At 32.7% G+C, this 24,630-nt stretch overlaps 1 protein-coding gene across 1 annotated transcript in view; it reads right to left on the reverse strand.

The window, feature by feature from the left end:
- The window catches only part of PCDH15 (protocadherin related 15), a 1,080,236-nt gene that overhangs the window by 176,597 nt on the left and 879,009 nt on the right, over positions 1 to 24,630 (reverse strand). The window contains exons 22-23 of the mRNA XM_066242956.1: positions 15,207 to 15,347; positions 13,410 to 13,522 (exon numbers count right to left, since the gene is read on the reverse strand). Of these exons, the coding sequence (XP_066099053.1) occupies positions 13,410 to 13,522; positions 15,207 to 15,347 (254 nt within the window). The remainder of the gene's footprint in view (positions 1 to 13,409; positions 13,523 to 15,206; positions 15,348 to 24,630) is intronic.

Raw genomic sequence — 24,630 nt, forward strand, 5'->3', positions numbered from 1 at the left:
AAAGCACTTTCACTATAAAAGAGGCACTCAAATCATACAAGGCTCAATAGTGGAATGACACAGCTTCACTGATGAAGCTTTAAGGGTCAAGAATTCACTTGAAATTCCATTGTTCAGAAAAGGCTGCTAAGAGCATGCTCAAGAAAATGAATATATCTTTAACAGATATGAGTTTTGAACACTACAGAGACAAATGGTTTCTTATTTTATTTTAATTTTTTATTACTGAATAGTTCTCTCCTTTTTTAGAAGTTCAATATAAGATCTTCGGTATGTTGGACAACACTAATAGTAAGTGCTTAAGAAATATTTGGTGAGTGCATATTCAGTGAATGGCCTAGACTTTTGATATTAGAAATATTAAATACAGAAATCCTAAGAATCCCCAGGTTAGATATTTGAGGTTGATATAATTTTTAGATGGTGTTTTTTTTTTTAATTTAATTTTAATTTTTAAATGTATTGGGGTGTATTAGGCTGACATTGGTTAATAAAATATATGTAAGTTTCAAGTGTACAAGTCTATAATACATCATTTGAATATTGCATTGTGTTTACCACCCAAATCTTTTTCAGTCACCATATATTTGATTGCCTTACTCTTTAATATGCCCCCATAACCATTCCCTTTAAAACCATTATATTGTTGTTTGTGTCTGAGATTTTGTTTGTCTTGTTTATTTGTTGCTTTCAATTTGATATCCCACATATGAATGAAATAATATGGTTCTTGACTTTTTTCATCCAACTTATTCCACTTAGCATGCCATTGTCAAGATCCAGCCAAGTTGTCACAAATGGCAGTGTTTCATCTTTACTTATGGCTGAGTAGTATTTCATTTATAGATATACCACATCTTCTTTGTCTAGTCATCTATTGATGGACACTTCAGTTGTTTAAAAATGTATTTAGGAAGGGCCTTAACCAAGAGTTCTTTTACAAGGTTTGATATGAGTTGGGTTTGATACCCATGTTATTGACATGTTCTTGACAGCATTACTAGTTTCTATTATTTCCCTAAGGACAACACTTAGGTTTTACTGATCATTTTAAACAAAACTCACAGATTTTGACTAAAATTTTAAAGTGACCTAAATTAATATTTAGAGATTAAATAAGAATTCAACTAAAAACTTTAGTAATGACAGATACTAAATTTAAATATTATTAATCCATTATCTTACTAATTGTATAGTTCTCATTTCCCTTAAATTTTACATGTAAAACAGCTGCATATTTTTAAAATTAATAAACTTAATTTTTTAGAGTAGGTTTAAGTTTTCAGAAAAGTTTTGCAGAAAGAAAATCTTCCTCTATTATTAATATTTTGTATTAGTGAGGTCCATTTGTTAAAATTGATGAGCCAATTTTGATACATAATTAACTAAAGTCCACAGTTAACATGTCATCATTATTTGTCCTGTATAGTACTATGGCTGTGGACACATGTATAATATCATATATACATCATTACAGTATCATAAAGAGTAGTTTCAGTGACCAAAAATATCTCCTCTTCTTCACCTATTTATCTTTTCCTTCCCTTGAACTTGCCACCACTAATCTTTTCTGTGTATACTTTTGCTTTTTCCAGAATATAATATAGTTTAAATCATACAGTCATGTATGATGCATGGCTTCTTAGCAATAGACATTTAAAGTTCCTCCATGTCTTTTCTGGATTGGTACATTTTTATTGCCAAATTGTATAGGATTGAAATAATGTACCACAAACAGTTGCATTTTATTAAAAAGAAAATGAATCAAACTGACTCCAAATCTCCTGTTTAGAAATAAATGTTTGCAGATAAAGTGCAACCCAGTAAAGTTAACTGTTATGAAATTTATATGCAGAATACTTACAATATAATTTTCTTATGAATTCATAAACTAATTTATAGATTTGTGTTAAACAATTCAAATTGATTCCTTTTTGAAAATATAGACTACAATAAATCTCTTTCAATTAAATACTTTTTAGCATCTTTGTCACTTAAATAACGACTATACTAAAATAACAGAATTTTGGCTTCCAAATGTTAGACCCAAGTTTTAAAGTATAAATATAGATAAAACAATTGTTCTACAATTTAAAATCTACTTTTATTGTTGGGTTCAAGAAATAACAGTAAAAGTAAATGTATTATGTGTCATCAAATTTCTAAATATTTTTAAATGCCATGTGGTTTAGTATATAAAAGTGTTTGTAAATAGATGCTATAAAATTACATCGGGATTCAGTCTGGCTCTATTGCTTTCTTTCTATTGAGTAACAGATCCAATTTATTTTGACATGTTTGACTTCAATATATTTGCAAATCGGTACCAATTAAGAAACTGTTTTTATATCTACTATGAGGAAATTTAATAAAAATTGAAAGGAAGAAAACGCCCATTGGAATTCTTACTATTTTTAACTTTGAAGTAATTTTATCAGGGAGATCCAGTTTTACATATTTAACAAAGAAAAACAGTTTTAAAGAAAAGAAAGAGGCTCTGGTCATTTGGCTCAGTGGTAAAGCATTGGCCCGGTGTATGGAAGTCCTGGGTTCGATTCCTAGTAAGGGCACACAGGAGAAGTGCCCATCTGCATCTCCACCCATCCCCCTCTCCTTCCTCTGTATCTCTCTCTTCCCCTCCTACAGCGAAGGCTCCATTGGAGCAAAGTTGGCCCGGGAGCTGAGGATGGCTCCATGGCCTTCACCTCAGGCACTAGAATGGCTGCAGCTGCAGCTGAGCAATGCTGCAGATGGGCAAAGCATTGTTCCCTGGTGGGCATGTTGGGTGGATCCCAGTGGGGTGCATGCAGGAGTCTGTCTGACTGCCTACCCCAGCTTCTAACTTTGGAAAAATACCAAAAAATAAATAAAAAAAGAAAAAGGAAAGAAAACATGAATCAAGAGATAAAGTCTATCTCTCCAGAAACATTTGAATGAATTGAAGATAAGAATTTTAAAATTAGAAAGGACAAAATACTTAGACAATGTTTTTTTACACCTTTTCCAAAGTGTGCTTACTATTGTTATGAGTTTTGGGTCTGTTTATACACACTAAGTGCTTTCATCTTGAAATTAAAAAAATGGAACTTCTGAGTCATAAACATCTTCTCAAGTTCACACTCCTGTTTGCAATCTAGGGTGTCTATGTTTATTTTACTTATTTCTCTTATTAATAGAGTTTATCTAATACAGTATAGCTAAATCATTGGTTTTCAAACTTTAAAACCAGAATATTAGCTAAAAAATGTATTAATATTTTCACATATTTTTTGGATCATGTTTAAAGATTCTGATTTAGTAAGTTCATAGGTATCAGACTCAGGAATATTATTTTTAAAATGTCACTCTTTCAATGGGTAAAGAAGCAAAATCTATTTAGGTCAAGATTTGAGTAGTGCCATAAAATAATAAAGAAAAGTTAATTTCAGGTAAAGTCATTGCTCATATTTGACAATAAATTTAAGTTACAATTGAAAACAACCTTAGGAATTGATACTCTGCATATTTTATATTACATATTTTATATTGAAATATAATATACTCTATCATAGCAATAGTTGACTTATAGCTTTTTTTTCATTCTTTGAACTCAAACCAATAGTTCTTTTCTCAAAATCCCCAAGCCCAAACCTGTATAGTTGATATAAAAATGGTGGCAGTGTTTCTCCCTATAGGGTAATTTTAATTCTCTTGTATAACGAGATGTGAACTAGAACTGCTCATTCACCACTTCTCTGGCCATTGTTACAAAATTGTTTTTATTTTTCATTTTATATACAAATGGATTTCTGGATTTTAAATTATGCTTTGTCTGTTTTTGCATTTTAGGAAGTGAACTGTTAATCCTTTACAGTTCTTTATAAGATCAATTTTATTTTTACTTTCAATATAGAGCCACTTAAAAAACATAATTTTAATATAAACTGTATAAAATTTTTGCATTGTTCTTTATTATGTGGCTAATTCACACTAATCAGCAAAGATTTTTTTTAATTTTTTTTACTTCAATAGGAAAACTTAAGATTTTTTCTCCATGAAGGTGTCTCGAATATTTTTAAAAATATCATGATACTTACATATGTAAAATATTCTTATTTTGGATTTGATATATTAAATTTGAATAATACTAGAAATTGAAAAAGACTCAAAATACTTTTTTCTAAGAGTTAGCAAAATATCTACTGTTTAAGAGGTTGATAAAATAACTTAGATGTATTTTCCCCTTCTTTTTTCTATATAAACAAAGGTAAATTTTGAATTATTTTTTAAATTTCATTTAAAAATACATGAGTCCTTAAAAATAAATATAAATTCAGCATTAAATCATGCAAAATTTAATTATCAATGTTGATACATTTTTATTTTAAATAAATACCAAAAGTTTGTTTATATTGTTAGTATATTGGTTTGGGAAAGATGTAAACATTTGTCTTTAATAAAATTTTTGATAAATTGTGTCCGATATTGCATTTCCCAATCAAAATCAATATTCACATTTAGAGTTTATGACCTATTCCAGATGTATTGACCTTTTAATGATGCTTACCTCTAAAACTGATGACAAATGAACTGCAGTGAGTGTATAATTCTTAGTCCATCATCCTGAGATGAAGGGCAAATGAGATTCTTATGGCTGATAACTAGGACTACAAGTTACTTTTTTCTAACATAATATTATGTATTTAAATTATTATTAGAATTTTGATACTTGTTTCTAATTTAATAAAAAATATCTATAAAATATATATTCTGAATATAACAGTATATTTTCCAAATGATTCAGTTAGGTAATTGACTAGAAATCTCTGATCAGATATGGACGTGATGGCAATGAGAGCGTGCCTCGCAGCCTCCAACTATAGAAAGCATGTTGTCCAAGGTCCCAGTTACCGTGTTATAAAGTTTACTGCTGTATTGGTACTTAGAGGTTGCTTAAGATAATGACTGTGTAAAGCAGAGCTCCTAAGGCAGGTCCTTTGTAAGAGACACAGGACTTCTCTGACATCTCACTATGGAATGAGGATTCCCTGATCATCATGAGGAACCTAACTTAAATGAGAGAGTAGCACAGTGGGCTATGATGTTTCTATACAACCTTCTCTCCCTCTCTTTCACTTGGTGTAAGAATGCACATGGTTTGAAGAGTGCCCTAGTCTTCCTGGTCCCCCCTCACTTCTCTCACACCAGTATTTTACTTAGTAAGATATTTGCTTATTAAACCTTGTTGTGATATCTAACCATTAGAGAGCAGAACCAAACTAACACAAGACCTTAATAGAGTTAAAATGAAAAACAAGTATTGATATTTTGAAATATCTAAATTAAATTGAAAATATTCATAAACTCTTTCAAAGAGAGTTCTAGGAAAATTAAGATAGAGAGATTTAAAAAATATTATTGTAGAACTTAACTATATATTAAAATAGCTATTCATATATAATAATATATTAAAAAGCAGCTGAATATACTGTATATATTTAATATATATTAATTTATATGGAAATAAAAAACGAAAACCTTGAGGATTATAGTAAACCATTATCTAAATATTATAACAATGTAGAATAGTTTGCCATATGTTCTAGAATATTTTAAAGAAGCATGAGTAACTGCAATTAACATTTCTTTTAGATCAGCACTACATTTTGTTCCACATTAATGGAAAACACTACAAATTCATTTCCTAATAATTCCAGTCCTTGTCAAGATACCATCTACTGATTGATAGGAAAACATTATTTGTTACATCCATTTTAACCAGAAATTTCAGCTCAGTTTCATTTCAAGGGTAGCAGAATATCCACCCCCAAATATGCCACTTATATATAAATATATTGATTTTTTGAGCTGTACGTACTTTAAAACCAGCATATTCAGGACAAGTTTTCTCTGAACTCCTTTTCTCTACTTAAAGATAACCCAACTGCCATAGCTCTTCTCCCTGTAAGTTTTCATGAGGTGGAAAAGACTGGCTGTTATAGGAGAGACTAGAAGTGAGCACCATACCCAGATAAAATTTGTCACAAACTATCATAATTTCCATCTATTCTTCTAAGGACACATTCATCTTTCCTGAAAATTTACTCTACATAGGAGAATTACAACCCCCTTTCTCTTTTCCCATTAAGATATTATTTAATCCTAAATTCTGAAGTCACCTCTCTGAGTTACTCAGTTTTTTCCTGTCTCCCATGAATATATATGATATCCATGTTAATAAACTTGTGATTGTTTTTCTCTTATTAAACTTTCTATTATTATTATTATTATTATTATTATTACAGAGGTCTCAGCTAAGAACTCAGAAGAGTACAATAAAATTACTTTATCTTCTCTGCACAGTCATACAATGTACTTTAAAAAAGGGAGTGAATGATAAAATTGATGAAGACTGAAAAACTGCATAGAAAATACCGGTAATTTAAAAGAATAAAGAACTCCGAGATTTTAAAACTAGCCTAGTCAACTTTGTGACAAAGTATTAAATTATTTTACCTATTAAATGATCTTTATAATCTATTGAATATTTCATTCATTATGTAATATGACTTAGAAAACAATTTCATGACTGATATTAACCTATTTTTTTCTGCTTCTAATGAAAATTAAATTAAATTAAATGGTTTAAATTAAGACAGGAGATTTTATATGAATAAAGAGAAACTTCTTAATTGCCTGAGTGATAATAACTTACATTTATGACTATTTTTGTGAAGAAGGGGCTAATATTTAAACGTAAATTTTTGTAAACATGTTTTAAAAAGTCACTTGAAGATGATTTTGAGAAGAGAGAGGTGCTTCAACAACAAAAGATATTGAAATGCTTTAACTCTTTAAGAAATCTGTTTCAAGAAAAGAAAGAAGAAAAATAAATGATTACTTCTGTATGTATACTCTAAGACACTGAAGTTACTGATATTTCCTTGTTCATCTGAAAGAGAAACTGGAAGAACCAAATAAAACAATTAAATTAAATTAAAATTTGTTTACAATTTTGAAATTTGGGTTTGTGTATAAAATAATATGAATGTTATTTGCAGTTACATAAATAGATATTATGTGTAAAGAGTCACACTTTTTAAAAGTTTTAAGAAGAATTTAGCATTTCTTTGAAAATGTAAATGCTTATCTAATAGCAAATAAATAAAGCAAATGATGTCTTAATCCTCCATTTAACTTAATTAAATGACTCAAAGATTGGTTTAAGAGGTCATGCAATTAACAAAATGAGTCAGTCTTTACTATTACAACTGCCATAGGGAACAAAGAGGATCAAGAGCATATTTATTTTAAGATTTATTGTAAATCAGGCCATTATAAAAGTAAATCTGTAGGAGGCAAATTGCTTTCCCATTATGAGTATTCTCCTCCTCTGAAAAATTGCTTAAAGCCAGTTCATAAGGAAACAACTCCAGTTCACGGGATTTGAAGAAAGACAAATTCAAATCTTTTTCCAACATATATAAAATATCTCAAATATAATTTATTAAGAGAAGAAATAATGTGAGAAATTTCTAATTTTGACAAGCTAAATTATTTTTCTTGATATTGGGTAATCTTTGAAAAATTCTTAAATAATTTTACAAACTTCATTGTTTCTTTTTCAACTAACTATTATGAGAAAGTAAAGCTATAGAATATAAAAACAAAACAGGCCCTGGCCGGTTGGCTCAGTGGTAGACCATCGGCCTGGCGTGCAGGAGTCCCGGGTTCGATTCCCAGCCAGGGCACACAGGAGAAGCGCCCTTCTGCTTCTCCATAACTCCCCCTCTTTTTCTTCTCTGTCTCTCTCTTCCCCTCCCGCAGCCAAGGCTCCATTGGAGCAAAGTTGGCCCAGGTGCTGAGGATGGCTCTGTGGCCTCTGCCTCAGGTGCTGGAATGGCTCTGGTTGCAACAGAGCGACGCCCCAGATGGGCAGAGCATCGCCCCCTGGTGGGCATGCCTGGTGGATCCCGGTTGGGCACATGCAGGAGTCTGTCTGACTGCTTCCTCATTTCCAACTTCAGAAAAATATAAAAAACCCAAAACAAAACAAAACAAAACAAAAAAGACAAAAACAAAACAGAGGCATAACAATTAAGTATGTGAAATGAGGGTTTGATTTTCTGTTGTATAGTTACTTTTACATTGGTCAGATAACCAAATATCTGTCATCAAAACTTTAGCTGGCAATCTAATACACTCTTTCTAATACTTTAATATATACTATGTTTATTATTTATTTGTTGTTACTGTTCTTTATTTTATGAAAAATAATGACAAGTTTATTGCTGTATTCCAGCAATCAAGCAATTACCAGTAGCACAACATTTAAATGCTTTCAATTTTTTTATGAAAGAATTATAGATTTTATTTCTATATCTAGGTAGAACTGGTACATTGGAAAATGTTTTGCTAAATAGTGAATGCCACTTCTTAAATGTTTTTGATGGTTTCCACGATGCAAATTTATAGTTTGTACCTTTAATTTACACTCTGCCATTATGTTTTATTTTAACTTTCTCTCTTTTTTTCTTTTGTGATAAAGACAATTAGGCTTCTCTAGAAAATGGAGAAAATAATTCATTGTAATGAAACAGTCAAACTTTAGTTTGAACTTCAGAAAAGCTTACTTTAGAATATATGATACTAATATTTGATACACTGATATCACTCAAAAAAATTTAAAACATCCCAAAATGTTTGAGATTTGCTTCAAAGAAAAGTATTAATTTTCTTATTATTTTAAAATATATATATTATGTGTCTTCAATATATATTTATAAGTAAAAAATGTTTCTTTACTATTACCATTAGCTCATGTATCCAATAGTGTAGAAACCAATTCATTTAAAAATGATTGTAGTGATTATAATCTATAAAATGTCTAAAATTACATACTTAATGCCAATTCTCTATCAGCGCAATTTTCCTTTTCCTTAGTAATAGAGGTGGTGAAACTTGTACAGAGCTGCTTGCTAGACAACACTCCTCTGCTATTTCATATCCAAGTATTGACATTTGCCTGGATTTTCAGGACAAAATGTAAGCTCATATAAAATTTGCAACTCCCATCTCGCTTGGTTTAGAAAATCTTTGGATGTGGATTTCTGCCTGTTTTCCTTTTCCATGGACTGACATGACAATAATTGAAGTTATTTTGAAACATATAAAAGATGAAAGACCCTAAATCTGTCTGGGACCCTGAATGACTACATGGAAGTCTATCGTTCACTTGAACACTCAAGACTACCGTGTGAGCCAAAATTATGTGCTTTTTTGTTCTTTAAACCATTAAATTTAGGGTTTTCTTTTTAAAGCAGCCTAATGTACGCTTACCATTTTATTCTGAGATTTAAAGAATTTAACTGGCCATTCCAAAGATAAGATAATTAAGTCAAAGGAGGAGGTCAGGTTAAGAATTTACCGTAGTGCAAATTCTAAAACAGTAAATACTTTATCTTTAGAACCTCTCTTTAACACCTTGTAATTTGTTGAAAACTAGCTTTTCCCAAGGCATCCCTACTTAGGTAACTCCTTTATATCTTATTTCTACTTTGTCAACATATGGCTCCCAAGGTCTTGGATGTTTTTCCAATTTATCCATCCAGCTGAGGAAAACGTTAAGTCAGGCCAAGAAATTGTGAAGGCCATATTGTTCCACATTTTATTGGCTAGGATTTAAAGTTACCTGGCTCCATGTAGCAAGTGAGATTGGAAATGTAGTTGAGCTGTATGCCCAGAGGAAGAATAAAAGGCTTAAGAGATAGGTATCCAAAAACTCTCTGCTCTGTATTTCTTTAAAAATGTTTAAAAGCACCATTGTTGAGAAATAATAAAGACATGATTGAGAAAACAATAATCATCAGTCTTAGGTTTCATTTTTTTTTTTTTTTGTATTTTTCTGAAGTTAGAAGAGGGGAGGCAGTAGGCAGACTCCTGCATGCTCCTGACTGGGATCCACCCAGCATGCCCACCAGGGGGCGAAGCTTTGCCCATCTGGGGTGTTGCTCTGCTGCAGCTAGAGCCATTCTAGTGCCTGAGATGGAGGCCATGAAGCCGTCCTCAGCACCCAGGCCATCTTTGCTCCAGAGGAGCCTTGGCTGCAGAAAGGGGAGAGAGAGTTAGAGAGGAAGAAGAGGGAGAGGGGTAGAGAAACAGATGGGCACTTCTCCTGTGTGCCCTGGCCAGGAATCAAACTTGAGACTTCCACACTCCAGGCCAACGCTTTACCGCTGAGCCAACCAGCCAGGGCAAGTCTTAGGTTTCTTTAAACAGTTTATTTCATGTTTTAGGTCAAATTTAAGCCTACATTAACATTTAAAAACATAATAGTATACTCTGTCATTATTTAATATGACTTTCTATTATTCAAATTTCTGGATATCTGATAGAAAACAAAACAATTTTGTTAAGTACCCAAGTGCTACTAAATCTATTACTACAATTATGTTTGTTATTATGTAGGAGTCTCCTCATTAATAACAGGATGCAACAAGATTACCTAGTTGCCTTTATCAGAATAACAAATAAATTTGGACAATCAGGGCACTTTTGGCATTTATTAGATATGTTCTTCTAGAAGGTCAAAAAATTCTTCCACATGTGCTCATGTGACTATTTTTAAGTTTAGCACCAAATGGTTAGTTTCTTCTTCTCTAAATTAACAACTTTATCATTAAAATCTATTTGCAGTTAGTAGTTTTATGCATAGAAGTGAAAAATGGTAAATTATTCATTGAAACATTATTTTTAAAAGATGACATTAAATAAATACAATTTAAAAAAAAAAAGCTAAATGAGCAAGGCACTGATGACATCTATGACATTGGCCATAATGTCACAATGTTTTAGCTAGAAATGTTAACGAGCAAAGCATATTTCTATTACTAAGAAAAAGAGTTCCAAATGAGTCCATAAATAAAGGACACCATTTACTGAGTTTTTAAAAAGGACTCCTGGGACTTCTACAGAATAAATAGACTTGGGGAAAGAAGTTTTGGGAAACAAAGATGGAGATTTTGTTGGGCTGAAAAAGAGGGATATTGAAACCCACCTCAAAGAGTAAATACATTTTCTGTGAACATCTATGAGATATTAGCAAAAACAAAATTGAGTTTACATTCGTCTGGGTTCTTCAGAAGACCAAATGAACCCATTCTGATAAATTCTCCAAGAACTGAAAACATATTTTCTACAGCAAAAAAAATTGGAGATTACCATGTCAACAAAAAAGAAAGGAAATTGGTAATAATTGATAAATGGAGAAAATGGCTTTGAAAGCAAATTGAGAAAGAATTCATATTGTTTTAAATATTGTTTATTTATTTCAATGGTTTATATATAAGTTATGTAGAATTTTCTGGTAATTATATTACATAATTGAATTTTGTACTTGAATATTGCAAGAACAGATTTTTATAAAAAAAAGAAAACTATTTGCTTCAGTGCAGTATAAATATTCCCAGATGCATCATCTGCCCCCTCCTATAGTATCTTAGTCCCTCTTCTAGCTTAAAATTATTAGATAGTTCTAAAAATTTATCAGAGCAATAAAATCCAAATCCTAGTATATGATAAACTCTCCTCTATATATGAAATTTTCATTTTCCTTGGGCCTCAATGCATATCTTTGTGTAACTTCCAATTGCTCTGTAGGTAGACTGATTTACTAAAATATTCTGGAATTCAAAACATCATATATATATATATATATATATATATATATATATATATATGTTTTTTGTTTGTTTATTTGTTTTTTGAGAGAGAGAGAGAAAGGCAGAGAGAGAGAGACAGGAATATTGAGCTGGTACTGTATGTGCCCTGACTGGAGATTTGAACTGGCAACTTTTTCTGTGCTTGGGACAACGCTCCAATCAACCAAGCTATCCAGCCAGAACTTCATCTCCCATATTTTAGGTTTACACTTCTGGATATGCTGGGTCTTTGACGTGCAACATCTTTCCACGTTTTTGTTGAGTGGCTAATGTCTGTTTTTCTTCAAGATATATCTCAATACAACGTCAGTCATGCTCAGGCAGAGTTAAGCGTTTCTCTAATATGCTTCCTCAGTACTAAAGATTCTATTATTGTGTATTCACAGTGTGTTGTATTTTCCATATAGTTCTTTGTTTCTACCAATGGCTGAAAACCTCTGGAATGCAATAACTGGCTGCCTTTTAATGCTATGTTCAGAATAAATGAGCAATAAATATGTAGTATACTAGTGGGTCTCTTTCAAAGGTTTTTGATAGAAATATATACTGTAGGAAAAGGGGAAATAGTGAGACAGACTGCTGCCTGCACCAGAATGGGATCCACCCAGCAACCCCGGTCTGGGGCTGATGCTGGAATCAACTGAACAATCATCAGATCCTGAGGCCGACACTTGGACCAACCAAGCTGTCCTTAGCTCCTGGGGCCCACGCTCAAACTACCTGAGCCACTGGCTGCAGGAGGGGAAGAGGGAGAGAAGGGAAAGATGGAAGGGGAAAATAGCAGATGGTTGCTGAGTTTCTTATGTGCCTTGACCAGGGTTGGAACCTGGGACATCCATATGCCAGGTCAATGCTCTATCCACTCAGCCAAACGACCAGAACTGAAAGTATATTAATATTTTAACTTGGAGACAAAAATAAAACAATGGAGATAGGGACTTTGGGAAGTAATTAGGTGTAGATGGGGCTATGAGCGTGAGGTCCTTATCTTGGGATTAGTGTCTTTACAGGAGGAGACACTACAGTACTTGTCTGCTTTTTCTCACTTCTTTCCATCTGTAAGCCAGGAATAGAATTCTTACCAGAACCTGATACTCCAGCACCCTGATCTGAAACTTCCAGTCTCCAGAACAAGGATAAAAATAAATGTCTGCAATTTAAGACATCCAGTTTGTCAGTTTATAATATTTTGTAATGGTAGCCCGATCTAACTAAGATAGTATACATACTAACTCTATAGTTATAATATGTAATATATAATATACACATGCACATAAACAAATACATATACTGTTTGTGTGTATCTTTCACAGATCTTTTGGGAAATATCATTTCAGATACATGTCAAAGTTGGATAATATAGTGTATCTTATAATAATAAGAAACTAAATGTCTGCTTCTCACCGATGAGACAGTCAGTTGCATTTTAAACCCAAATACATAATGCTATATTTTTTAAAGTTTGTTTTAATTATTTGTAAAGGATCCATTATTCATCAAAACATTAGTAAAACATATTATTTATACCAAAGTGTCACTTTAACTATATTAACTTTAAAAAAAATAAACACAATGTTATGTTAATTTAGAAAAGCTTAGATTAGAATTGGGAGACCACTGCATTGATAAATTCAGATATCACATTAATTTTTAGATGCTAAAATAAAACAAAACTTCTTAGTAGTTATAAAACCTAGTAGGAAAAAATACCTATATTCCTCTTGTGTGAAGCGTGGGATTTCTCCAGGATGTAAGACAAGAATTTTCACTACAGCACTGCTGGACATCACAGGCTCACCGTCATCAAATGCTATAACCACCAACTTAAAAAGTAATAAAAGATTATGTTAAAGATTATTAACAACAAAATACGGTATCAATTTTCTATGTGTTTTTAGTCATTGGACTGCCTGGTTCTAGGCGGGGAACATTGAATACCAGGTGGCAGACATCCATCGTACTAGTACTAGTGTATTCTACATGTATCATTATTTAATCTTCACAAAAGTCTTTCCAGGTATTTGTTATTATTGTCATTTGTCAGATGAGACAATTGAAAGAAATTGAATTACTAACCATATGATAAATAAAACTACCAGTAAAACAGGTATAGTATACTATATACATCTTTCCAGTGATGAACTCTTTTCTCTTCCACAATTCTACTGGTGCCCACAGTAAAAATTTGTCTTTCTAAACACTAACACTTGTTTAAAAAGTGTTAAGTTCAATCAAATCAATAGCAGAAATGAATTAGTTTGCTTATAAAAGGAAATTATTTTTTCCAGTGAATTAACTGTCTGCAAGATTATAGGGCAAAAATACTTCCCCAGGAGATTAAAATTGGAAGTCTTTATACTTGAACACACTTTGAAATACACTCAATTGGAAAATAATTACAACACATAAAACTACAATACAGCAGATATTGTTCAAATAATGTAAACTAAAAAAAAAGTTTTAGTCTTACGATGTGATAGTTGCATATAATTTATTGCTAAAATACCTTTTTATTTGATACCTATACTATGTAGAAGAAATCTTATGTTATTTAAAGAAATGTTAAACATTTTAACTATGTGTTTCTCTGAAATATAATTTTGAAAGCTGCAGATTACCAATCTAAATTTATTCAAACTAGATCATGGAATTATAACAAAGGATGATCCTAAGAGCCATGATTTACCTCTGGCTATGATATTACAGAGAAAATAATTATTCCAAACAGTGATAAAATTAGGTGTGACATAGTACACATTGATATTTTCAAGGTTAACTGAAGAACGTATTTTCCACATGTACAGAAAAAGGCTTTAATCACAGTGACAAATTATTTTTCTAAGTAACTGTAGAAAATCAAAACATTCAAACGTTTGAATAAAGGTATTATTTACGGTAATAGTGAAGGCTAGTTAGTATTACTTTAAATTTTCTGGAAGTATGACAAATCACAAGTACATAAACTTGATCCAGCAATTCTGCCTGCAGTTACCATAAGGGAAAAAAATTGGCAAGAGGCAATGACAATTGCTAAAATAATTTTACAAAAGCCAAGATTATTGTGACAAAACATTGTAAATAGACTATTTATCAACAAAAAATAATTAAACAAAAAATTAGAATAGTATATTATTATAATACAATACATAAACATGAAAATAACATTAATGGTGCTCATTACATGTACAATATATTACTAAGTTAAAAAAGCAGTATGAATAGTATGATCAAGTTATTTTAAAACATATATTTGTATACTAGTATTTGCATAGAATGACATCATAAGAATAGAGAGTAAAATGGTAAATTCTAGTTATCTCTAAGGTGTGAAATATCAAGTAATTTTTAAAATTTTTACCTAACTGTACCTTCTAAGTGTCAATGCAGTAAAATAAGCAAACAAAAGTTTAAAAAGAAGAAACATAGAAAAAAAGTACTTTCATCTGTTAAAGTAAACTCTCAAAGTTAAACATATAACACACACTGTAAGGAAAACACTGCACTGACCTTAAAAATGGTTGTTGGTTCTTCATTAAGATTGACTCGAGTTATTACTCTTCCAGAATCTTCTTCTACATCAAAAATACTGGCAGGATAAGGAGATTGAATATCATCTACTCTATACCTCACACGACTTGCAGGTAAACCCTAAAACAAAATTATATATTATTAATTTGCTGTCACAAAATAAAAACAAAGTTTAGTGTTAATGTTAAACTGATTAGTAAAATGCAGGGCTGTTTAGAAGTCAAAAACCCTATTTCAGCTTTTCATAATTTCAGGTTTGAGATGTTGCAGAATCTTTATTCTATTAGGATAACTAAATCTTAATTAGTAAAAGGTTTTTACTACATGTTATTTAAAATTAAGTGAAATAATAAATTAATGGTTCATTTGGCTATCTTTTTTTCATTTCCTCTTAATTTTATGAATTACATCTTATACCCTGAACAACATGTCTGTTTAATATTTCATCTTCTTAGATAATTATATTATTTTATTTTATTATATTTATTTTAACTCTGTGGTGTTTACCATATAATAGTGTATAAGATTATGGTAAAGTGAGAAATGAATATGGAAGTGAAGGAACAAAAGATTTCTTACTATGTGCTTTGTGCTATTTACTATGATCAGTTTTTTCATAAATAAATTAATCTTCCCAACAATCCTTTTTTTTTTAAGTGAGAGGAAGGAAGATACACAGATTTCCACATGTACCCTGACCAGGATCCATCTGGCAACCTCCGTCTGGGGCTAATGCTTGAATAAGTCGAGCTATACTCAGTGCCTGAGACTGACACTCAGACCAACCAAGCTATTGTCAACACCCAGTGCCCATGCTCAAACCAACTAAACCACTGGTTGAAAGAGGGGAAGAGAAAAGAAAGAGGAGTGGGACAAGAAGGGAAGCAGATGGTTGCTTCTCTTTGTGCCCTGACCAATGATCGTCCACTGAGCCAACTGGCCAGGGCCAACAAACCTTTAAAATAACATTTCTAAGGATAATGATAGTAATAATGCTAAAACAATAAAGGGTAACAACTACTGAATGCTTATTACATGCAAGAACCACACTAAAGATGATACATGTATACTCTATCATTTATATTTTAGTTAACAAACTTAAGTCTTATAGGGAGTTAAAAAATGTTGAGTTGTTCCAGATATTGATCTAAGGAAACTGGAATATCAAACAAAAAATTCATTTTTAAAGAAAGAAATTAATATTTGTTTTAAAAGAAGACTATTATGAGAACAATAGAAATTTGGTAGGTGTCTTCACTTATATTAGGGTTTAGATTGGTTTTATATTGAGTTCTATAAGGTTATATCAGGGTGAGTACTATAATCTTGTGTGTGCTTAAGGCCTGTAAATATATAATTAGTTCCAGAAGTCAAGGTAAGGACTCAGGCACAGAACTAGTCTGTGGTATGGTTTGACTTCAAACCCAAACAGATTCTACATTTCACCATTAAACTCTACAGAAAAAAATCACATCTATTTGGCTTTCTGATGGAGAAGAATTAAGGACATTAACACCAGAGGCTGTTGATTTGGATAGACTTAATAGTACTTGGTGTAAGGAAGCTTCTGACAACATTGTTCTTTTTATGATTACACTTTCTCATAACTGTCCTCAAATGAATTTGTGGCTCATGCTGTTTCCTGAATCACATTTGGACTATAGGACAAACATGTTAGCCTTTAGGACTTGTAAATTCCCTAGTTATTATCTGTAAATCTAGTGCTTTCATACATTACACACCACTGTTGATCAGTACCTCCTTGAACACTTCATTCTTTATCTTTTTTCATTTCCTTGACTTTTCTTCTTATGCTGCTCCATCTCAATCTCTTTCTTTGTTCCCACTCTTCCTGGAGTTTTCCAAGGCTCTGTCACACGTATGTTTATCTTTTCTACCTCTACTCAAGACCTCTAGAATCTTCTCTAGTCCCATGGTTTTGAATACTTTCTATTTGTTCATAACCCTAAAATGTAAATTTCTGGCTATGCTGTTTATATTTTAAACTCCAAAGTAGTATATACAATTGTCAACATAGATATTCTGTTTTCAATTCATAGTACCCCCAGAATCTTGATTTACTCTCCCAAACTTGTACCTCTTCCACGCTACCCCATATTTTACCAAGTTGATCTCTCTCAAAGCTGAGAGGTGATCACTGGCTCCCTTCTCTTTCTCTCATACTTCAAAACCAAATTACCATCAAGTCCTACCAAAACTTCAGTGAAAGCATTTAGATTATTCTTATATCCTCCATTAATCTACAGAATTCCTCCTTATCCACACTTTCTACAGTTTCAGTTACTCATGGTTAACCATGGTATAAAAACAATAAACAAAATATTTCAAAAATAACTCATAAGTTTTAAATTGCACACCTTTCTGAGCAGTGTGATAAATTTCTTGCCATTCTACTTTGTCCTGTATGGGATGTGACATGCTTTTGTTCAGTATATCCATGCTGTTATATGCTACCCACCTATTAGTCACTTAATAATTGCCCAAGTTATCAGATATCAGATCAACTGTTATGGTATTGCAGTCATTGTCTTCAAGTAATCTTATTTTATAAAAATTAGGAAATAAAATCTTCATATAGAATGCAGCAGTAACGTCCCCTGTATGGTCAACAAAGGATTATAACTTTTGATACAACACTTTGATGAGTTAAACAATAACAACAGCAACAACAAAACACCCAAAAAACAACAAAAAAATAAAACAGAGAGTCAGATAATTTCCAATTACAATGTTCTTCCAAAGGTTTTAGCAAAGTACTCCTTCAACTGTCGAGGATCCCCAATAATCATTTTCATTGGCTCCTGACTCACAAACACCAACATAATCATGGCTCCATGATCCAGCATCACCTGAAGTCAGTGGTTCTCAAAGTATGCGCCAGGGCGCACTGGTGCACCCTAGAAGACTTCCAGGTGTGCCCTATGGTATTCCAGAGAAATATGTGCCTGTTGGGGACCAAAAAAATAACAGGATTTTTGGAGTTTAGATTTTTGGGGGACAGAGGTGTGGGGAATTGGCTGTAAGCTAACAGTCTGCCCAACCCTCCATCTCACTTGCCTGATTAGGTTGCAAAAGGCTGTTAAGCTGTGGTGCTGAATTGTTCACACTACCCCCCATGTTCCCCGGAAGGACTGGAAGTCAGTTTCTTCTATCTTTTGTTTGGTGTAAAGTTAAGATGAATGTATGGTAGCAGTTTTCTGCACTGGTAAAATTTTTGGTTGCCTTGGAAACATGATCAAAAGATCACATTGATTTGCTAATGGCCTACTTTGCCCTAAATATAAGGCAAGGTGCGGTTGTTAGGCACATTTTGTTCCTGCCAGCAGCAATTACAGGGCCCTTGCAACCCCATATTATCTTAATTTTGCATATTTTCTTAATTCTGCATCGTTTCCCCTCAGGACCTGGAATTACTAACTATGCTGGTTTGCGGCATGTGCCCAAATATAAAAATAAATATAGTTACTCTATTATACCATTTCATTACGGAAATACTACTCTTCTTGTTAACACATCATTATATTTATTATTAACATATCATTATATTATTTTTAGATAAATACACCCAAATAAAATGGATAGATTTCTCAAAAAGAAGCATGATATTGAAGAATCCAATTATGAAAGTGAGCAAAAGTTAAGTGTAAATAATATAGGACTTGAAGGCTGACGGGCAGAATTTAATTTATAGCATTTTCCATCACTTAACACTGAACAGTACGATTGGATTAGAAACCCATTCATGGAAGCTTCAAGTGATTTTGGTTTAACATTAACAGAAGAAGAAGAACTGGCAGCTATATCCACTGATCGTGGATTGAAAATTAAACATAAGGAATTATCTCTTTAAGCCTTTTGGATTTCTATAAAAGAATAATATGTGGCAATATCTAATAAAGCTTTGAACATTTTACTACAATTTTCAACATCCTACTTATGTGAATTAGGATTTTCTACCCTCAACACAATTAAGAGTAAAAAGAGGAATTCTTCAATGTATTGACAAGGAAATGAGAGTTTGACTTTCAAATGTATGCCCAATCATTGAAGAAATCGCTAAGAAACAGCAGGCTCATGTTTCTCATAAACACAAGAATGAAAAAACTTAACACATTCGCGCCTGGACCTGCCAAATTTACTAAATCTTACTAAGAATGTATCTATCTATATATATATATAAAGATAACTTTTTTGTTATTTTTTTAACCCATCTTTTTTATAAATTCTAAAAAGCATAACTTCAAAAATATAACATAAAAAATGTTCTTTAATGTCAGAATAAATTTAATTTTGTTGTATGGATTCCATTTAATTACCCTAAAAGCACGCTTGGACTTTATATTTTTTCCTTTAATATTTGACTAAATTATTATAACATATTTTTCACAAATTTTTATATAGTGTGCCTACAATTATTTGTAGAATTTTAAATGTGCCCCAACTTCAAAAAGTTTGAGAACCACTGCCTTAAGTAGATATAAGGTTAGAAGATCAATAGTAGCCTATCGCTACATCACAATTCCGATGTTATTCATCTCACATTATCTCATCATGTAGGCATCTTATAATCTCACATCATCACAAGAAGAGAGATGAGTACAATATAAGAACATATTTTGAAGGACAGACTACTTTTACATAACTATTATTACAGTGTATTATTGTAATTGTTTTATTTCATTATTAGTTATTGTTAATCTCTTACTGTGCCTAATTTATAAATTAAACTTATCATATATATATACATATATATATATAAAGAGAGAGAGAGAGAGAGAGAGAGAGACATAGTATAGAGTGAAGCAGATACACCCTAAGTTTTTACCTTTGGAGGAGAACCCCATTCCCATATTGCTTACTAGATGTCTCCATGTGGATGTATCAAAAACTAAAAAGAATTTAAGTTCCTTAAACATCTCCACTATCCCCTACAAGAGTGGTCCTCAACCTTTTTTGGGTCATGGACCAGTTTAATGTCAGAAAATATTTTCACGGACCGGCCTTTAGGGTGGGACGGATAAATGTATCACGTGACCGAGACAAGCATCAGGAGTGAGTGTTAGACAGATGTAACAGAGGGAATCTGGTCATTTTTTAAAAATAAAACATCATTCAGACTTAAATATAAATAAAACAGAAATAATGTAAGTTATTTATTCTTTCTCTGCGGACCAATACCAAATGGCCCATGGACTGGTACCGGTCCGTGGCCCAGGGGTTGGGAACCACTGGTATAGACTAGTGGAAAAAATAAGTTAAATTACCAGTCATCATTATCTAAAGATAAATCATAAGAAGGTGAAATAATAACAACAATAATGATGACAATAATACAAATAATACATTAATAAATAAATATTAATATGAGAATAAATTCTGTGTTTGTTATACTCACAACTATAAACCTACTTTTGCCCTCTCCTGTGTATGTATTTTGGTACTATCTGGCTTCAGGAATCCACTGGGGGTCTTGGAAAAAATCCCCTGTGAAAAAGGCATACTACTATATTCCCTACACTGAACTCAAGTGACTCTGTCTTTATGCTATTAAAATTATCTTTTAAAATATTGAAATTTCCAGTTATTTTTCATTATATACAGAAATTAAATCCAAATTCCTTATTAGAGGCCATCCGATCCTGAAAACATCTCGTTTCTGAGTATCTAACTTCACCTTGCTTATTTCTCTTTCACCATATTGTCTTCATTCCTACCTCATTGTCTTTGCCTTATACCTGCCATACTCTTCTGTGAGACTTTTGTCTATTAAATTTACCCTCTTATTCCCCAAGTACTTTCTAATTCGTCATTTTATTTTATTTTTCTTCAACAACCCTACATGAAATTTTAATATATATTCTCTGTGTTTACTTATGTAGTTTGTCTCTCATATATGAATAAAAGCTTCTATGAACACCCTGAGAGGTATCTGACTTATATAGGCACTCAAGGAGTATTTGAATGAATGCATGGTTTTGTGAATGAATAACCATGTGTCAAGGATGCCCAGATGCTTCAACTGATGTTTAAAATATAAACATATATCAATATTTTGAAAATATCAAACACTAGAGAAATCTTGATAGAATGTTAGGGAACTACAGATTCAAAGAATAAATAAGAGCTCTGGTTAGAGTGGCGTACTCAACACTAAGATTGTGGGTTTGATCCCTGGTTTGAGCACATACGGGAAGCAACAAATGAGAACAAAACCAAGTAGAACAACAAATAAATGCTTGTCTATCTCTGCCTCCCTTCCTCTCTCTCCCTCTCTAAAAGCAATTGATAAAAAATAGAATAAAACAGCCTGACCAGGCGGTGGCACAGTGGATAGAGCGTCGAACTGGGATGCCACAGACCCAGGTTCGAGACCCTGAGGTCACCAGCTTGAGCGTGGGCTCATCTGGTTTGAGCAAAAGCTCACCAGCTTGGACTCAAGGTTGCTGGCTCAAGCAAGGGGTTACTCAGTCTGCTGAAGGCCCGCGGTCAAGGTACATATGAGAAAGCAATCAATGAAGAACTAACATGTCGCAATGCGCAACGAAAAACTAATGATTGATGCTTCTCATCTCTCTCCGTTCCTGTCTGTCTATCCCTCTCTCTGACTCTCTGTCTCTGTAAAAAAAAAAAATAGAATAAAACAAATGATCTGTTTGTTTTAGGTCATCATCAAAGAAAACACATATTTATATCAACCTAGTAAAGTCAAATTTTTATCCTTTAGTTCCACTGGCTAAATTAAAATGGCTCTTCCTTATCACAGACATGAGGTAAAATGTATTTTGCCATTTGAAGCAATGTGAAATTTCAAAAGGAGACTATAAAATAAACTGTGATTCAACATAATTTAGGAGATGTTAATAGAAATTTTATAATATACATGGAATAGCACATGAAAAGACCACTTAAATAATTTTGAAAATTTTCTTATATAGTTATCCACCATGAAGAAGCATTATAAAAAAATAGAAAAAGGATTTAACAAGATATCAACATTAATTTAATAGGAAAATGTTGAAATTATCTGCAAAGATTCTCTTCTCAGCAAGCAGTGGTGGCAAAGACAGAGATTTCTACCATGTCTCTGGAAGTCTTTTGAAAGATGAGTACTGTGAGTTTCTTGTTTAAAATTTTATGGAAAGTTTAATAGGTCATGTGAGAAGCATTAACACAACAGCTTTTTTGAAGACTTCTTTTTTACCATGACAGTAGTTTTCTCTTATAAATCCAGGCAACCTCATTTATTAGAGCAAGTGTTACTTCAGATAATCATGATTTTAAAAGATTAATGAGATGCTGGTACAACAATCCTTCTCAGTGTCAACTTCCATTCACCAAAACATCCTTCCACATTTTTCTTGGATTTGTAAATAAGTAATGCACTCTCTTTAGAGAAATATATTTCCTAAACAGAATAGTTAGAATAGAACCATGATATTACCAGATGCTTAATCATTCAAGGGGTACTGAAATACTTGAATTGTCATCAGTTAAATTAACAATTAAAATTAACCACAATTTAGAATAAATCCCAAAAGACTTTCTGTTTGCTATTAAATAAAACATATTCAATGTAGTTAAAAAAAGACAGTATTATAAAACTAAGTAATAATGTATTTTTTATATAGGGAATATTTTCTAAAAGAAATTTAGAAATTGTACAAAATATTAGCAACTGGAAATTTGAAATTATTTATTCCCTAGCACTAAACATCTTTCTCAGATACCAAAATTAATTATATATAACATTCATTATATGTGGGACTCATTAATTCATTCATTCAACACATTTACTGACTGGACATTGCTGAATCTTAAGAGCATAAAAAACAAATTCAGGCCCTGGCCGGTTGGCTCAGCGGTAGAGCGTCGGCCTAGTGTGCAGAGGACCCGGGTTCGATTCCGGCCAGGGCACACAGGAGAAGTGCCCATTTGCTTCTCCACCCCTCCGCCGTGCTTTCCCTCTCTGTCTCTCTCTTCCCCTCCCGCAGCCAAGGCTCCGTTGGAGCAAAGATGGCCCGGGCGCTGGGGATGGCTCTGTGGCCTCTGCCCCAGGCGCTAGAGTGGCTCTGGTCGCAACATGGCGACGCCCAGGATGGGTAGAGCATCGCCCCCTGGTGGGCAGAGCGTCGCCCCTGGTGGGCGTGCCGGGTGGATCCCGGTCGGGCGCATGCGGGAGTCTGTCTGGCTGTCTCTCCCTGTTTCCAGCTTCAGAAAAATGAAAAAACAAAACAAAACAAAACAAAAAACAAACAAATTCACAGCAGAGTTGAGGAGTTAGAATTTATCTATCTTCCTTCCTTCTTGATTTTCATTAACAGTAATTCAGCCACAATGGCTTTATAAAACACCAAACTCTCATTTACCTCAGAAGCTTTCCATTTGTTGTTCACTATGTCTACAACACTCATGCATATCTTATTTCTTCTGACATGGAAGTCTCAAATAATACTTCTGTACATACCCACCCATATAGCACTATAAGTTAAACCTTATTTTACTTTCTTTATAGTATGTATTCTTATTTGAATGTATGTTGTGTATTCATTTGTTGATGGGTTTTCAGCCTATCTCTACTTATTGACTATGAGCTTATATGAGCTGGCAATTTTGGGGGGTTGTCATTATTTAAAGGAAATAATGTGTGGAGTGAATATAATATGAGCAATATTTTATTTATTTTATTTATTGATTTTAGCAGAAGAGGGAGGGAGAGAGAGACAGTCAGAAGCATTGATCTATCCTTATATGTGCACAGACAGGGGATTGTACCCATAAACTTTGCATCTCTGGACAATGCTCTAACCCACTGAATACCCAGCTAGGGCAAGTAATACTTTCTATGCATGTTTCCTAAGCTTCCAAGATCACAACTCTAGGGGACATTACCTATATAAATATAAATGAAATGGCTGTGTTTTATGCCCCGTGTGATTGAAAATATATTTAATTAATGTTTCTATTTGCAGTAGCCAAATATACATTTTGGGGGAGGAGAAAGGAAATAAAGTGGATGTCAATGAGTTTTGAGTTTTTTGGGGGGGAAGAGGCCTCTCAGAGTAGATGATAATAGAACCTGTAAGAACATAGTTTCCCAAATGTAGTAGATTAGAGGAGAATAAATATTCCTTCAAAAAAATTCCTGTTGTCTCAGCACATGCTGAAGTCATGGGTTCAATCCCCAGTCATGGCACAAAAGAGAAGCAATCAGTGAGTGCACGAGTAAATGGAACAGCTAAATAGAACAGTGAGTAGTAGATGCTTCTCTCTCACACACATTCCCTCTCATGCCCAAAATCAAAGGAGAAAAAGGATTTCTGAGTTCAGTAACAAAGAAATGAAACTTTTTTTTTTGTCTGGATTGGCTGAATATAAAGCACTC

Source organism: Saccopteryx bilineata, chromosome 9, assembly GCF_036850765.1.
Source record: "Saccopteryx bilineata isolate mSacBil1 chromosome 9, mSacBil1_pri_phased_curated, whole genome shotgun sequence".
Classification (NCBI taxonomy): Eukaryota; Metazoa; Chordata; class Mammalia; order Chiroptera; family Emballonuridae; genus Saccopteryx; species Saccopteryx bilineata.